Consider the following 17,567-nt stretch of genomic DNA (forward strand, 5'->3'; position numbering starts at 1 on the left):
AAAATCATGCAGTTTCTACATAGTTAGAAATATAACATATAACTTCACTAATATATACCTTTGACAGACATCACAAATAAAAAAAAAGAGAGATACAATAACAAACTAAAGCACAACAAGAATCATCACATGATCAACACTCCATCCAACAATTAAATATCATGTAATGAGTCCCCAAAGCATCTTCTTTGTTGGTTGTAACATTTCAGGAAACCATAAACAATATGGACAAAATTGTCAAATTCCTCTCCTGTAAACAAAACGTGTCCTAGAGCTGTTCGACACGTGCATAAATAACTAAATGAGCTTGCACTTGCCATAAGCCAAGCCTGATCAACAATATCAAAAAGTGTGCAATATATGATACTTTTGGGTTCCTCAAAACAAAACTTGAACTGCCAATCCTGAATCTTCTTTGCATGAGAATGAAGATCAGCAAGATATGGCCATTACTGGCAAATAAGCCTAATGCCTTTAGTGAATTCCAAGGTGTGGTGCTATTTGGGGGAATGATTTGGTGAAGGATTTGGCAGGGGGAGGCTCATATATCCAGCTTGGTCCTTAGCCTCACCATCCAGAAAGGATCAAAAGATCAGAAGACAAAAGTAGATTCCAATGCTCACTTGAAATGTAGTAGCCATTGTAACACAATGTGAACATAAAGTAGATGCCATGAACCATTTTTCTAACTATATATACGTAATACTTTAACAGCCTTTCACTGCATTATCAACCAAATTGATTAATTCGACTAGTTTGGTACTATTCTAGTGCTTATTGAAGCCAATCATGATGCATGGAAGGGATCCACTTGTGCTCGGGCAGGTGGTAGGTGATGTGCTGGATCCATTTGTTAGATCAGCAATGTTGAGGGTGGTATACAACAATAAGGAGATCAACAATGGCACTGGACTAAGACAGTCAGCAGTGGTAAATCCTCCAAGGGTAGAGGTTGATGGTGAAGATGAGCAGACTCTCTACACACTTGTACGTATTATATATATATGTGTGTGTACGGTTTGCCTAGAGGTAAGTCGATTTGTTTAAAAAGTTTCCATATAGCAATACTGTGTGGTGGTGTGGGTATAAAGGAGAAATATTTGCGTATATAAGGCGTACGCAGAGCTGCATACGTCCGGTAGGTTACATAGAGGGTATTGAGAGTTATATCCCCATTATACCCCGTGTAACCTCCCCGTAACCCACTTGTAACCTACCTGTAACTAGTAAGTTTCGCACTTTTGTTTTCATATATTTCTAAGTTACAGGTAGATTACAGGTAGGTTACAGGGAGGTTACAGGGGGTATAACGCGAATATAACCCTCAATACCCTCCCTGTAACCTACTTGACGTACGCAGCGCTGCGTACGTCTTACATACGCAATTTTTTCTCAAGATTTTGATATTCATCCTGCATAAAGTGACAAGTTTCCTTAAGCCATTCTGCCAACTTTGATCCTTGGCAACTTTGATCCTTGGTCAGTATATTGAAAATGCAATTATGTTTTTCCAGATAAATTACATTAAATAGAAGTATCATTGTATTTTTCACCTAAACAACTTTAATAACAAAAACAATAAATCTTTTTTTGAAGGAAAGCAATTAAAAGAAAACATTTTTACCATGTGGATAGACCATCAAACCAAATTCATGTCTTAAAAAATTTCAGACTTTAGTACAGCAATTATAAAAAAGTGGGCAGATACTTGTCTGCAGGCTCAGCTAGAAGAAATAAATACTAAAATGTATGATATATCTCAAGTGAAAAATGGTCATAGAGAATGTTTTTAATCTAAAACAACCTTCAAAGATATCACAAGCTATCATACATTTTATAGAGGCCCAATTCTGCAAATTAATAAGAAAATTTATTTTATCGCATATGTAGAGGTGGGAAGATATTTTCTTAAGGGTATTTGAAAATTTATTTTACCACATTTATAGAGGTCTCTGAAAATTTTAGTAATTTGAAGAATTAGGTTAACAAAATAAAATGTAAGTATAAAATTTCTTGGACTTTTGCGCTGATTGCCAAGATTGCATGAGGTGCAAATTTATAAGAAGGCAGACATAAATAAGCAGACATAAATAAACATAAAGCTTAGAAATTCTTTGGACTGCTACTATAACATTCTAAACAGGCGAGAATTATGACAAAACTCAAACCTGAATTAATCAATAAGGACCATCTTCGCCAAGGCCTGCTGCTGCTGCTTCTATTTATAGTTAGGTACCGATTGTGACCCAAGCTTCCAATCCAGCAAAGGTTTCAGTAGTGTGATCCCATCACCATCAAAGTAAACATTATTCATCACAGCAACAGCAAAAATACATATTCTCCGATAAAATTATTTTCAATTCCTTTACAAATCCTATTCCAAAATTTTCCTAAATCCTATTCCAAACTTTTCCTAAAACTAAAGTGTTCGATATTATAGAACATGAGGTTCTGCAAGTTGAAAGTACTATTATTTTATACAATATTTTAACTTCTTTAAGTCTTCCAACCAAATCTTTCTTTAATCATTGCCCATGCTGTTAAGTTTTCTAAGGGTTCTATCATATAATAATCAGGTGATGGTGGATCCAGATGCTCCAAGTCCAACCAATCCAGCTAATAGAGAATACCTACATTGGTAAGCATAAGCAATCCCAAAATATTCACACTGTGTAAAAGGATGTATGACCTTTCACTCAATATAGTAAGAGCTTTACCTGGCTCAGTGATCAAGTGAACAGACTGTACAAAGTTAAGAACTGTAAATTTTGACCATCTACATTCAAGTGAACAGACTGTAGTGTCACTCTCTATAATGCAAGAAGTTATGAACTTCAGACATTAAAAGGCGCACAAAAAATTTAAAGCATCAGGAAGTAAACATAAAATCAAATTAATTAATGTGTGGTTTCATCTCCTGAGAAACTACTATATTTTGCCCACTTATCGAAGCCTAAGTAATATAGATTTTCATTAGAAAATATCACCAACATTAGGCATATTGATACCAGAACTAGTTTAGAATTTAGCAGAAACAAAAGCACATTTTTATTAAGCTAGATATCACCAACATTAGGTATCTTAGTGTTCCTCCACCAGTATCATCAAGGGGTTACTTCATCATAGTCAGAGTCTTCTTCGGCGCTCGGCTAAGGCAAGATCAGAGTCTTACACATACAAGGAATCTCCTCCATCTTTCTCTTCAACTAGACTCGACTCGACATAGTAGCGCAAAGCTGCGATCTTCTTCTTTTCCCGAGCACGAGATCTGCTGTGTTGTTTCTTTTCTCGCGTGGTCCTCCTCTGTTAAACATTGACGCTACGTTTGACGTCTCCCGTGTCGCTTAACTCTCAGGTAAGTTCCTACCTCTCTCACGACAAAATTATAGGTGAACCAACATGTTTGATTTTTCGACCTTATTGCTTCTCTCCCCTCATTGCTTGTCGAGCTTCTCGATTCCTTTTCTTCAGCTCTTCATTTCCTAGCCCCACTTTGTTCGATGTTTCAATTCATCTTCTAGATAAATGGAAATGACACGTTATAATCGTTCCCACTTACAAAAAATTTCATCCTAGAAATTTATAACCCTACCTCAAGCAAGTCAACATTAGCTATCTATGAGACTAGTGTCATTCATTAAGATGAAAAGCAACCACTATAGAGGTAAAGAATCGATACAAGGAAACTCAATTATACTTCATATAACAATGCACAACTACTGAAGCAAGGAAGTATGCTAGGAAAAACACCCTATATAAGAAAATGCCAAACTCTTTAGACCTCATCACCATCTGCGACAGTAGTTTCTTCAGACTCACTATGAGTAAGGGAATATACTCGAGGTTGAACCAATTGCCTTGGTTGACCTTGGGTAGGAGCTGAAGCTGTAGATTCGATCTTTTTTGCCCTCGATCTTTTCTATCCAGTTACAGTCTTCTGTGAAAGAACTCCACCTGATTTCTGATTTTCAGTGCTCTTTTGGCCAAGCGATGGACAATATCTTGATATATGACCAGACCGACGACATCAATAGCAAGTGTTAGAGCCCATGAATCATTCACTTTTAGGTTGTTTTCCGTATTTGACAACCTGATTTCTGATTTTCAGTGCTCTTTTGGCCAAGCAATGGACAATATCTTGATATATGACCAGAGCGACGACATCAATAGCAAGTGTTAGAGCCCATCAATCATTCACTTTTAGGTTGTTTTCCGTATTTGACACAAGTGACTTTAGAACCCTGAGTCGTACATCTGCTAACTCTACCCAAATTCTTCTTGGACTTCTTCTCATTGAATCTTTCTGAGTGATCTACATGTCTTTTGCAGTCTTCGTCTTGTGCAAATCCTTACACTTCCGAGTAAGTTGATAGTCGATCTCTACTCTTCTAGCTTGTTCTACTAATACTAAATATTCATCGATTACTAAAGGTACCAACGGTTGTCTGATCAAATCTTTTAATCCTGAAAGAAATTTGTAGCACTTTTCTTCTGCAATAGCGATCAACTGTGGTGCATAACTCGATAGTGCAGTGAGTTCAGCTTCATACCACATAATTGTCTTCAAACCTTGCCTCAACTTCATGAACCTGTCGTGACTCTGTCGTCGAGCAGATAGAGGTACAAATAATTCACTGATTAGCTCCACGAATTTCTTCCAACTAATCGTCGTGCTTGGTATGTCCTTAACCTGTCCTAATGTGCCCACGCCACCACCATTTGGCTTCTCCATCCAGTACAAACGTTGCCAACTGTATTCTACTTTCATCTGTCTTCCGGACAAGTCATGCTATGTAGTATTTTCTCTATTCTCATTAATCAATTCTTCACTTTAATTGGGTCTTCAATTCCCTTGAACAAAGTTGGTGCAGATCTTGAAATATCTTTAAAGTACTTATCTACAGAGACTCTCACTTCCTATAGGTTGCGATCTGGACTCCTGAATCAGCTGAGTCAATATCATCATTATTTGGGTGAGGATATTCATGTTAACCTTTTTAGTTGGTTATACTTCTTCGTTTTCTATCATATTCTCTCCTAATATTTTGGGTCTATTATTATGTCTGAATGAATACTAATTATTACTGAGTTAACTTTAATTTTTTTATAATTTAAAATTTTTGTAAACTTATTCTTTCGGTTCTTTCATTTTAATTAATCCTAAAGCTTGGCTTTGATAGTTCTTTTATCACGACCCGATCAGTGGCTCGGAATTAACTAAGATGGAAACAGGCAGTCAGACGGCGGAAAACAATTTTTTTATATTTATTTGCTATAAATAATATTTTACAAATGAAAGAGTCACTAATAAAGTTAAATTAAAACAATATATTTAAAATTACATCATTATTAGTTGTTTGCATCTTCCATAATTGTTTTCCAGTTTATTGCTCATCAATTAATCACTTAAAAATTCACTTAAAAAATTAGTTTGAAAATAACAGTCAGCAAAACAAGTCAGTCACTACTCATACTCCTAAACTAAATCAATAAAAGAAAAACGAAAGTAAAATGCATGTCAGTTAAAATTTTAATGAATCAAGAACAACAATTTTAATAAAAGGAATCTTACTATATTAATATCATACCAATATCAGAACAACAATTTTAATAATATCAAGGAATCTTACTATATTAATATCATACCAATATCATTTTGTATCTATACAACCGTCACAGGATCATCGTCTAAAAATTGCATCAATTAAAACACATCAATATCAATATCCTTTTTCATAAACAACATGATACCTTATTGTTCCCTCACTAGTACCAAAAGAGGTGACTATCATAGTCAGCATATGCATACAAGCAGTTGACATAAATATAACATTCATGTGCTAATCACATTCAATTCAATATACTATATATAACATACATCAATGCATGATATTAAGTGGCTTCAGACATTCCTTGCAATGTGACCAATAAAGGAAAATATATAAATCAAATAAAGTACAAATATCATTATCTACTAATGCACGGTGAGTCATATGCCCGAGTGGAAGAGCATCGCGTCTCAGACGAGTTTGGAGGCTATGAAATATGACTCGGAGAGTGGGTTAAGAGGATATGAAGCATGACCCATGAGGCGACACAATGCAACACACCTATGATAGTCCGAAGCAGTGCCATAAGAAATTGAAGAAGTGTGATTTTCGCTAGGAAAGTAATCACAGGATGGGTAAGTTTCATGTGCAAGCCGTCCCCAAAAAAGACAATTGATTGCCAAAAATGAGTGTGTGAGAACAGGGAATCCGGTGCAAACCACAAGCATTTGAAATGCAAACATATAGTGTGCTATGCAAGCATAATTGCAAACGTGCCCGTGTGAGTACGAACACGTAGGGGCACGGTGTACGGCGACATGCGGATGTCACAAGGTAAGCACGAAGTAACGTGCTGGAATAGGGCATAGATGCCTACTATGAACATATGAGGTCATGGGTGTGTGTGTTCGTGCAATCAATATGAAACAAGCATGCATTAATGCAACATTCAAGTGGAATCGATCGACACTGTCAGACCGGTGGCGGCCGATCGATCAAACCGATAAAAAAATGGTCGGTCGAGCTGATCGGGTCGGTGGCGACTGATTGGTTGATCTGACGAAGAATGATTTGTTGTTACGATCGGGTCGGCGGGGGCTGATAGATCAAATTGATTGGGAGGGTCGATCGAGTCGTCGTGGGCAGCTGATCGATGAAGAATGGTTAGACGAATCGATTGGGCCGGTGGCAGCCGACGGAAAAAGGTCGATCGAACCGATCGGGTTGATGATCGATTGGTCAAGGAGACAGGGTGGTCGATCGAGCCAGCATGGGCGGCCGATTGAAGAAGAATGGTTGGTTGAGCTAACAGAAATGGTCGATCGAGTCGATTAGCCCGGTGGCGGCCGATCGGTAGGTCTGGTGGCGGCCGATCGGTAGGTCTGGTGGCGGCTGATCAGTCGAGCTAATGGGAGATAATCGAAAGTGCCAACGTAGCGGCCGATTGATAACAAACGCAAAAAGTGGGTATTTTTTATGCAATTTTAAAATTCATACCAAATATGCCATATGAATGCAAATACATGCATGAAATGAAAATTAGATAATCCTCATTGATTAATTAGACTCACTCTAGCGGCTTCATGGGATCCTAAGGGAAGCAATGGAGAGATGTACTAACGCTTTATTACACGAAGCAACAAGATACCCACTTTCGTTTGCAAGGCACAAGGTGGAAAATCTCTCACGAAGAAGATACTCCATAACCGAGAGGATGAAGACTTAAGGAATGCCTTCATCTTCTCAATTAGTGGGTTTCAAACATCCGTCCCAATCAAAAACATCGCAACAAATGGCAAAAATTATACAACCTCTTCTTTCGGATTTTGGGCTAAAATTGGGTAGGTTTTGCACTTTGGATTTATAGGGGGAACGCAAAACACTTAATTTTATGGGGCTTTTGTCTAGCACAAGAACCCTAACCTAATTCCTCTAACATCCAGACCTAGGAGACTCTAGGAAATAAAAAAAAAAATCTGAGATTCACCTACGCGATGGTTGTTTGGGTCATTCTCTTTACTTGTCCATGCTCTGACTCTTCTTGGAAAAAGCTCTCCTTCTTATGAGAGAAGATACTTTCCTACTTCCTTAGGAGAGATGAAGCTCTCCCCTTTCCTCCGCAATGCAACTTCTCCAAGAAAAGCCCCTCACAGACTCAAAGAAAGCGGAGGAAGAATGAGAAGAAGTGGGAGAAGAGAACTTTTGTGGAAGAAGGAGAAGGGGTTGCCGGGAGCAAAATCTTCTCCTTATCTTTTTCCCAAGCTTCACCTCAAAACCTTCAAGAGAGCACTCTAGGTCCAAGGAAGAAGAATGCTCCAGCTTTCTAGAGGGAAAATCAGACAAAATGAATCTAGGGGACCAAACAAGAAGAAGCCAACCCCCTCGAATTTCCCTCCCATCTTGCCTAAAATTGTGTGCTATGCTTTTCTAACACTTCCCCCAAAAAGCCAAAGAAGGTTCCATACATCACTTTTTTCTCCCCCACCCCCCAATGCAAATCTCTCCATAAACCAAGAAATCCTGCAATTTTGGCTGCCTAGAAAAGTGTTGAGAAAAAGCGGTGCAAACAATGGCCTGACACCTAGGCGTTGCGACCGTGGCGCCTAGACGCTGGCCCCTTGACACCTACTCTCTGCATTCTTGGATTCTGGACAGGATTTTGAAGCTGGTTCAGGTGTCCAGGAGCTGGGGTCTGGCGCCTGGGAGCCTACTTTCCAGGCTCTTGGGTTCAAAACTATATTTTGGGTTGTTTCAAGCACCTGCATTCCAGGAGGCTGGCGCCTACTTTCTGGCTCCTCTGTTTGGAGACTCCTGAGGCCATTCCTGGTACCTAGGCTCCAAGGGGCTGGCGCCTAAGCGCCGGTCTGGATCGAAAACCTCGATTTTCACAAAAAATGTTTGACATATTTCTTCGATTTGAAAGCTATGAGAGATTAAATATGACTAAAATATATTCCCACAACTCCAAAAATAAGCTTTTTTATAGGCATTACATCCAAAATTTCAACGCCAACGGACGCCCCAAATCACGACATGGGCGCGGTGCCTCGAACCCTGATCTTCCCGGCTTTGTAGCGGAAGGGTTTTATAGAATCCTCGAACAATGGGAGGTTACGTATGCACGATATTCGCTACCATAACATTTGTAAGAGCATCTAAACCTTTGTAACATCGAAAATTGACGCCAAAAAGGTGATAGACATCCATAAGGACCACGTCGCACCACATGTAATCCTGTAACTAGCCCCTACTCGAAAACTCTATTAAGCATCTCCAGTCGATGTTGACCCAATTCTCCTTCTTTAGTCATGTCAGTGAATACGACTGAGAATGTCTCTGAGTCATGAGGCCAAATTATCAACCATCTGCATAGACACTGCATTCTTACTGCTCCCTCCATCTATGATGAGACTACATACCTTCCCATTTGCGTTGCACCAGAAGTAGAATATATTGTAACGAAACCACTGAGAATCTCTCTTATCAATATCAGTCTTTAGGACCCTTCAAACTACGAGCATTCTAACTTCATCTGGTGGAAGATGATATACCTCCCCTGGTCCTCAGTCATCTCTTCGTTGCTAACTTACTCTACGGTGCTCTGATCTGTGAGAGTGACTACTCGACTCGTGGGACAGCTGGAGGCTATGTGGTCATGGTTGTAGCCGTGGCACCTGAAACACTTCCTAACTGATACTTCGAGAGGCGGTCATGGTAGTTGTAGGTAACTACTTCGTTGAAGGCTATTGTCGGAAGGGTGCTGCTGCCTGCTTTGTTCTTGTTGTCTTTCTATCCTCAAGGCTGGAGTATAAACATCTCCAAGTGACGAATAAGACTGCAACTACACCACGTTACTAATAGCAGGCTTCCGACCCCCAGATAAAGGGCTATGGTATACTCCTCTGGCTTAGACCAAATCAAACCTCATATGTAACTGATCAAACTATTGTGAGAGCTCCGCTATTGACAGATCCTTCTGCTGCAAGTGGTGGAGCCTCAGAAACATATCCTGACGATAATATTGTGGGAGGTATTTCCTTTGCATCGCTTTATTCATCATTTCCCATATGATAATCTTATCTCTTCCTTCCATTTTCTCTGTCTTTGTAAGTTTTCTCACCACAAAGAGACATTTTTCTTCAACTTGATAGCAACTAATTTGACCCACCTATCTTCTGACACATCCTTATACTTGAAGATATGTTCAACAAATATGAGCCAATCAATAAAGTCGTCTGGATTTATACCTCCATCAAACTCGCAAAGATCTACTTTGTGCCAAAGTCTCTATGCCCGCCAAATAATATCTCATTTCTGAAATTCTTTTTATGGAAGGGATTCAAATACAATTCTCTAAGCCTCCGATACTAGATTCTGAATGTCGTGGCCTATTTTTTCATCGTAAATTCTCCCCATGAAAGGGATTCAAATCCTCCTCTCTTTCTCCCCTTTAACCTTCAGATCTCATCGCGGGTAACCTCCCCCTAAGTCATCTCATCAATCTTAGGAAGCCTCTGTTGAACGCGACTGAGCTCTCCCCATATCTCTTCCGGGTGAGTTCGAGCATATATCTTCTTGGTGGCATGATCAGGGTTTGAAATTTGTGGAATTGAAAAAGTGATTTGGTGGTAAGAAATAATTTTTTTTTATTTCTGTCAGATGCTAGGAAAACCTATGATAAGACTTAGGTTAGGCTAGCTCTGATACTAAATGATACCACATTAGTTCAGAAGTCACACTTTTATTGAGCAAATAATTGGGGGTTACAACACGACACAAACTGGAAAGGAAAATACAAATACACTAAACTCCGGCTAAGGCCAAAAGATAAGATCCGAGGGCGATGGTTGCATCCACAAAGTGGTAAGGGGTGGGAAAGGCCTGGTGGTTGTATGGTCTGTTAAAAGGGGCTTTGTTGGGTTGTAAGTGGGCTAGACAATAATGATTGTTAAAGGGGAAGGGATGGCAGGGTGCGGGTAGATGGCCGGGAGGACTAGACACAAAGGTTGTTGTCGGGAAGGAAAAGATGAGGTGTTGGGAGGTGGATTGGTGGCTAGACAACAAAGTTGCGACAATAACAAGGGTTGACCAACCCACAAGAAGGTCCAGGGGTGGACGACTGTTAAGGGGTAGGAGGAGTAGGGCAGAAGATATGGAAGGATACAACACCACCTCGAAGCAGGATATAACTAAAGCACCACCTGTCGTCGGATACAACCCTAGCAAGGGAGAAGGAGACTCTAAGGAGAACTCTGAAAACAACAAGAAAGTAAAAACTAATTGCTAGAATGTAAAATAGGAAGAGGAAACCCTCCTCTTTGGGCGGCAATCAAAAAAGGCAAGGAGAAGGAGCGAGCGACAATAAAAAGGGGAAAGGGACAGTAAAACCTGCCCCATGCTTTAGTCGGTCGGTCCCGTTGAGACCTGGGCTAGGACTTAAGGGAACCGGTAGAACCTGTTCCTTTTGCTGAACCAACTGGCTCCTTAGCCGCCCATCATATACCCCAAATAATTTGAATTCATAATAAAATCATAAATGGAAAACTTGATGAAGATTTCTATAAATAATTATAAATTTGAAACAAGCACCATCAAGTGTATTTGATTTTGCAAGTGATGGGACTTATTTAGCATATTTTGACAATCAAACACTCTGCAGATGATTATGTTTCAGCAAACATAGCTATCATGAAGGCATATAACTTTGACAGCTACTCATTGGGCAAAGACTCTTTTGAAAAAAGATTGAGTCTGATTCAAAACAACCATAACTTTTATATAACATAATTTATCTGACTTTAAGAACCAGAAGAAAATCCTCTTATTGGAAGTTTGTCCGGATAGATGTAGATGTTACAGGGCACATTTAGGTAGACAACCTCAAGAAAGGTGGCCGTCACATCTAATCAGGGAGCTTAGAATTTACTAAGTGAGAACAGACGGTCAAACAGTAGAAAACAAATTATATAACTAACTAATACAAATAATCATCTAAACTAAATGAAAGAGCAACAAAAGATAAAAAAATTAAAACAAACAAATATACTTTTCTCCAAGTTGATCTTGGTTTTCATCTATGTCATCTCATCTATTATTCAGTGTTACTCCAAAAAATTTAAAATGAAAATAATATTTTAAATCACAATGAGCTATAAACAATTAGTGAACATAACGAATAAGAAATCAATATGCATTTTAAATTAGCGTAAGAAAAATAGATAGCGGTATGCATTTTAAATTAGCGCAAGAAAAATAAATAGCAGTTTATCTATTTCCATTGTTGTCATTCAACAAAGTTCATAGTATTTTATCTTATTTTAAATTATCTTATCTATACCTTATTATTTTCAACCTTCATATGAGCATCACTAAATTCTACCAATTAAACTACAACAATATCAATTAATGGTACTTTAGATTCCTCAGCTAGTGTTATAACAGTCAATATATATAACTTAACAGTCAATACTTTTGAAAAACATATAATATTTACAATGTTATGACAAATATTAAAGATCATATAAATCAACATTATACTATGCAATTAATTTAACAAGTACGATGTCATCCTCGGCATCAACCTCTTCCATTGAAATATTTATTCCAGCTAAGATATACATTTACAAATTATAATTAATTGAAATATCAATTTTTTTCATTAAAATTAATTTTCTATTCATTATTTATTTATGCTTAGTTAACCTTTATTATTAAAATTTATTAACGGTATCATTTTTATTACTAATTGAAATTCATTAAATTTAATAGTTAATCTTACAACTCTTACTAAAATATATGGCTTAGGCATTAAAATTACTCTTGTTTAATTATTATTATTTGTTTTTTTTCTTATTATACAATAAATTTGTGATATTAACAAGAAATTATAATTTAAACTTCTATAATTTTAATCTTTCCAAATTCATTATTTTACTTGACATTATTATTATTTTTATAATTTATCTTTTAAATCTTCAATTTAGTAACTTATAAATAATATAAAGGTTAACTTTAATAACTTAATTCTATTTATTAATATCATTATAACTTTCATAAAACTTCATAATAAATTGATCACACTGGTTTTCATATACTATAAAAAAATAGTGATTAAAATAAACTTTAAAATGAAACCCTAACCTTGTTGTCAATAGTTCGTGCTCGATCATATCTTGGTCTCGGCTCAACATAAATCCAACCTCACTCCTTTTGATTCCTTGCATTTGCTATCCTCTGATTCCATTTCCCAGCTCACACTCTAGCTCCCTCACTATGTCGCCCAATCGTTCACTACACTTTTGCACAGATGTAGCTCCTCTGCATGACATTCAACCACTTCCATCTTGCTCCCAAGCCAACCCTTTAGCTCCACTCCAATTTCGATCATATAGCACATTGATAGCCTTTGCATCAAACTTATTCGATTATGCTCAAGCCTGCTCTCGCGGCTCTACTGCCTCAACCATTGTTTCTCGGCTCTCTAACTCGATCACTCCTCATGAAGAGAGCTCAGTTGGAGATTCCAGCTTTGACTTCGTAATTACGACATTTGAATATCACAAACAAGAAAATGATAGCATAATATGGCATAGCATTTACATTTCAAGATATGTACCTGATATATTCCATACCAAATGCTCTATATCATATTGATATTGTTAATATATCCCCAATCCCTACAAGTGAAGTGCACATGTGCGCGCAAACACACACTACGGTCATAGTGTCAGTTGTATTATTTATTTCTATCTTCCAACACTTCGGTCATAGTGTCATACCATTATATTCATAATATATCTGCTTATATGTTACTTTACAGCTAAGGCTTCAGTCACAGCATTTAGTAACACGTTTAATAAATTTCAACCTTACGAACTTTACCATAAATGTTTAGAAACTTCACAAAAAATTTTGATTGTATCATCAAACTTACCATCAATATTTCAAATGAATAGTGTCAAATAATCATCAAATTACCCTTCTGCATGCATTTCATAGATAATTTTTTTTCTTTTTGTCTTCATTAACTTTTCACAAATGATGACAGTTAGCAGTTCATGGGATGTGCTGCAATGTTACATAGACGAGCACACAAACACATCACAACTAACTTTTATAAGTTTTAGTTCCTGAATTCCTCTATTCCACCTCCAATTGAAATGCTAACTAGTTTGTTGGTATTATAGGTTGGTGACAGACATCCCAGAACCAATGGATGCAACTTTTGGTGGGTCACAATAAATTCAAGTTTATGCATTATTTTCATGATAAAACATTTAGAATATGACAGCATAGAATCCTACTAAATCTTCCAAATAGCACAAATCCGAGATATGAAAATTTTTTTAAGAAAAATTTGCACAAATCATCAACTATAAAGCATGTTAACAATCAAACTTTCCCACAATCAATGTGCGTACAGAAAGGCAATTTCTGACAACCATAATAATTACGAGATGGTGAGAAAACTGCGAAAACAGAAAAAAGAAAAATCTTCTACTAACCATAAACTATATTGAACAGTTGCGGTGAGAAAACTGCGAAAACAGAAAAAAGAATCTTCTACTAACCATAAACTATATTGAACAGTTGCAATTAGTCTGACAATATAAACTAATGACCTTCAAACATTTCCAGTAACAAAAAAGGTCTCAAACTATATTAATTTCAGTAGCCGGATAAGCATCTCCAAAGTCCAAACACTATATTTATTTCTCATTGCATATTCTTGATAATACGTGTTGATTTGATGTTCAAGTACAGATAATAAAAAAAATAAGCCAATCCAATCATTACAAATATATGAGCCCAAATTTAGAGGTGCTTTTATTAAAAATAATTTTGTATGAGTGTGCATACAAAACACATTCAAATGCTTACAGAAGAGCTTATACAGGCCAACCATAGGAATTCGTAGAACTGTACCCATCCTAATAGTGTTGCACTATGAAAGAGCTTAATTATAGAGTTCCCAAGCAAAATCCAATCGTTACGTTAAAAGGTGTCTCGATTATTATAACCTAAATTTTGAACTATATAACCCAATGTCAGTTCCTCCAATTCTAATGTGAGATTTCATTCATATCTGCATCCATTTACTCCTAGAACCTTATTAGAAGCCACTCCTTTGAGCCTCAACCCAGACGACTCCCTGCCATCATGGAACCACTCTCGTCTATTCAGGATGTAACAGGCTAACCGTCTTCAGCTTGGTTCATCCATAAACCATGCATTGTACTAAAGAAGGCTATGCTTTAATATCAGTTGTAACACAACTTAAGACATAGTCAACAAGGTACTGTTTTGTTTGGTCCCTATTCCAAACCAAGCTGAACCTCCCAATTTTGCCTCCTTTTTGCATATCTTTCTTGTAGTCACCTATATTCTAAAAACACTCCACTACAAGCATGCTTATATATTGGGCTTTCAAGGAAAATTCATCAATTACACTAAAAGGTGCATTGCATATTATGATCTAACTCTTCATTGTAGCTAGTATCCTTTCCTTCACCTCTGATGTAGGATTTGATTCATTCTTGCACCCTTTTTCTCCTTGAAGCCTTTCAGAAGCTGCTCCTTGTCCTGGTTTCAAGCTCAACAATCAATGCCTGCCTTAGTATGGTCTACGGCATTAGAAAAAACTCTTGAAAAATATCAAAACCTTTAAAAACAAAATGGCACCATCCATACTAAAAATGGTAACTGATAAGAAAATAAACTGTCGTTGTTTGCTTAAGCCCAAAAAAAGAGAATATATGTTAAAAAAAGAACTTTTTATTAAATCTAATAAATCTGACTCCCAGGGAATCATGAAAAAACATAATCCTGATAAAAAATCATTTGTAGCATGGATTTACATATTTTTATTTTGCTTTGAACTCATAATAGATATGTTACAAGATATTTGCTTTCGAATGACAAGATATTGCAGTTATTACATATGTTTCACCATTGTACACTAATATGTAATAACACATGTAAAATCCAAACAAAGTCCATTTCCACAAGCTCTATAGTGCAAAACACAATACAAGCATACTGCCATCTAAAGGATGCATTTATTTAACCTTTTCGCTAGACCATATGCAGGTAACTGACAGTTAAATTAAACAAGTTGAAAATAAAAGATATACAAGTCCCAGCTTTCTCCCTCTAATAAGGTACTTTTCATTTATGATGTTTTTGCACAATCAAAAGGAAAATTACCATCAAATATTAGAAGCAACCAAAGAGGCATTCATACTTTCTTGCAAATTGAGACAACCCCTAGTCCATGTCAAATCTCATTTATCTTATTACAATCCTAATTTCTAATGTGCATCAGGTGAAAAGGATTTCATATATCAACTTTTCATACTCAAAATTTTCATCTAAGTCTGACTCCATATCATAAATATTTCAGGAAATGAAGTAGTCCATTATGAAAGCCCACAACCACAAGCTGGAATTCATCGAATTGCTTTCGTATTGTTTAGACAGGAAATTCAGCAAACTGTTTATGCACCAGGATGGCGTCAAAATTTCAATACAAGGGATTTTGCAGCAGTTTACAATCTTGGATCGCCTGTTGCAGCAGTGTATTTCAATTGTCAGAGAGAACATGGTTGTGGTGGCAGAAGGTAAACAGGCTTTTTTTCCAGTTCACTGTTCTCAGTTCTCACTGTGTCTAATATGAATATTCAAGATGTCAAATTAATTCAGTTTCTTAAATGGGTCAACTATAAAGAGAAAATCGTCAAAATAGTTCCCCAAGTCTTTGCAGGAGGGGAATTTTAGTCGCAAAGTCTATAAAGTGCAATTTAGTTCTTAGATTCATTTAATATGAGCTGAAATAGTCTCTATGGAGGACTATTTTTAGCCCCAATTTAAAGTGTCAGGGGATTAATTTAACACTTTTATAGACTTTGATGCTTAAGTGACCAACTATAAATGCAAGCATTGTAATGCAATCTAAACATACTTTAAGTTGATACAGCATGCTGGCATACTCTAATCCTGCATTATGCATTTAATAATTTTGCCATAAATTTAAGCATTAATGTCCAGACAAACAAATGAAATGATGTCTTCGTAATTTCTCATATGTTCCTTCCATGCACGCACATAGCAACAATACATGCCATATGACAAAAACTCTTTTTGCATCTTAGTTCTAGAGTTCTTTTGATAGTTTTCTTTTTATTATAAGGGTTCCCACTGCAGATGGACCATGTCAAATAATACCCTAAAGACAACTAAAAATGGTGGTCAACAGGTTATTTCCTCAGAGTTTCTTCTGAGAAAAGGAGAGAAAGATCTTACAGAACTAATCATGTAGAAATACATTTCTATTAAGTCTTATAATCTTCAGTTATTCATCAAATATTTTTTTCATGATACACATCAACAGATTCATCCATATGCACTATTGAAGACCCATGCATCACAACATACAGTAAATTCTTCAAAATTTTAATATACATTTTCTAATGGAAGGTTCCACGGAGCAAACTGATTCCATCAGTAATACATAAAAAAATATCAGCAGTTCAGAGTTCAAATATTCAACTGAATGCTGAAGAAGAGTGCGATACAAGAGCTGAGCATCAAGAATTATATAACTATTTCTTCTCTGGCTTATCAAGGAATATCCATTTTTGTCTTTTCCCCAATTTACGGACAAGGAAATCACAGGTTCAGCAATATTTGAAAAGTTCTCCTATTTATGCTTTAAGCTAAAAATAATTGAACTTTTCAAATTTTATAGAATCAGTGATTTCCCGTTTCCATTATGTAGAAACTGAAGTGAATGTAATCCTGTTCAAAAATAGTAGAGCCATTTGACCAAAGCATGTTTCATATTTACTGTTTAATCTCCCATTTTCATCTAGTGATTATTATAAACCTTTACCGAATTAGTTATCTAGAAAGTCATTCATACATGGTGATTGAAATTTCTCCAATTTACAAAATACCGTTTGTTGGGCATACAAATATATAAACTGAAAGACATCCCCTCCGTAAGGTACAACATTCCCC

The 17,567-nt window shown here is 36.6% G+C and overlaps 1 protein-coding gene across 4 annotated transcripts; it reads left to right on the top strand.

Moving 5' to 3' along the window:
* Positions 1-616: 616 nt before the first annotated feature.
* Positions 617-17,361, top strand: LOC110022369 (protein FLOWERING LOCUS T-like). 4 transcript variants are annotated; one of them, XM_020721260.1, is made up of 5 exons: positions 617-1,029; positions 2,577-2,638; positions 13,736-13,776; positions 15,952-16,168; positions 16,939-17,361. In XM_020721260.1, the coding sequence occupies exons 1-5, from the start codon at positions 790-792 to the stop codon at positions 16,958-16,960; spliced, it is 582 nt and encodes a 193-aa protein (XP_020576919.1). In that variant the 5' UTR covers positions 617-789; the 3' UTR covers positions 16,961-17,361. The 4 variants fall into 4 exon arrangements, with proteins under 4 accessions (XP_020576919.1, XP_020576920.1, XP_020576921.1 ...); XM_020721261.1 differs by having other exon boundaries at positions 17,025-17,361; XM_020721262.1 differs by having other exon boundaries at positions 617-987.
* The last annotated feature ends 206 nt before the right edge of the window (positions 17,362-17,567 follow it).

The sequence above is a fragment of the Phalaenopsis equestris genome, unplaced genomic scaffold (genome assembly GCF_001263595.1).
Source record: "Phalaenopsis equestris unplaced genomic scaffold, ASM126359v1 Scaffold000188, whole genome shotgun sequence".
NCBI classification, from domain to species: domain Eukaryota; kingdom Viridiplantae; phylum Streptophyta; class Magnoliopsida; order Asparagales; family Orchidaceae; genus Phalaenopsis; species Phalaenopsis equestris.

Bases quoted from the DNA above. Each gene is read 5' to 3' on its own strand.
- LOC110022369 (XM_020721260.1), top strand. From the start codon at position 790: ATGATGCATGGAAGGGATCCACTTGTGCTCGGGCAGGTGGTAGGTGAT. The intron at 1,030-2,576 runs GTAAGTCGATTT...TATAATAATCAG, and splicing joins TGTGTACGGTTTGCCTAGAG to GTGATGGTGGATCCAGATGC. The intron at 13,777-15,951 runs GTGGGTCACAAT...TAAATATTTCAG, and splicing joins ACCAATGGATGCAACTTTTG to GAAATGAAGTAGTCCATTAT.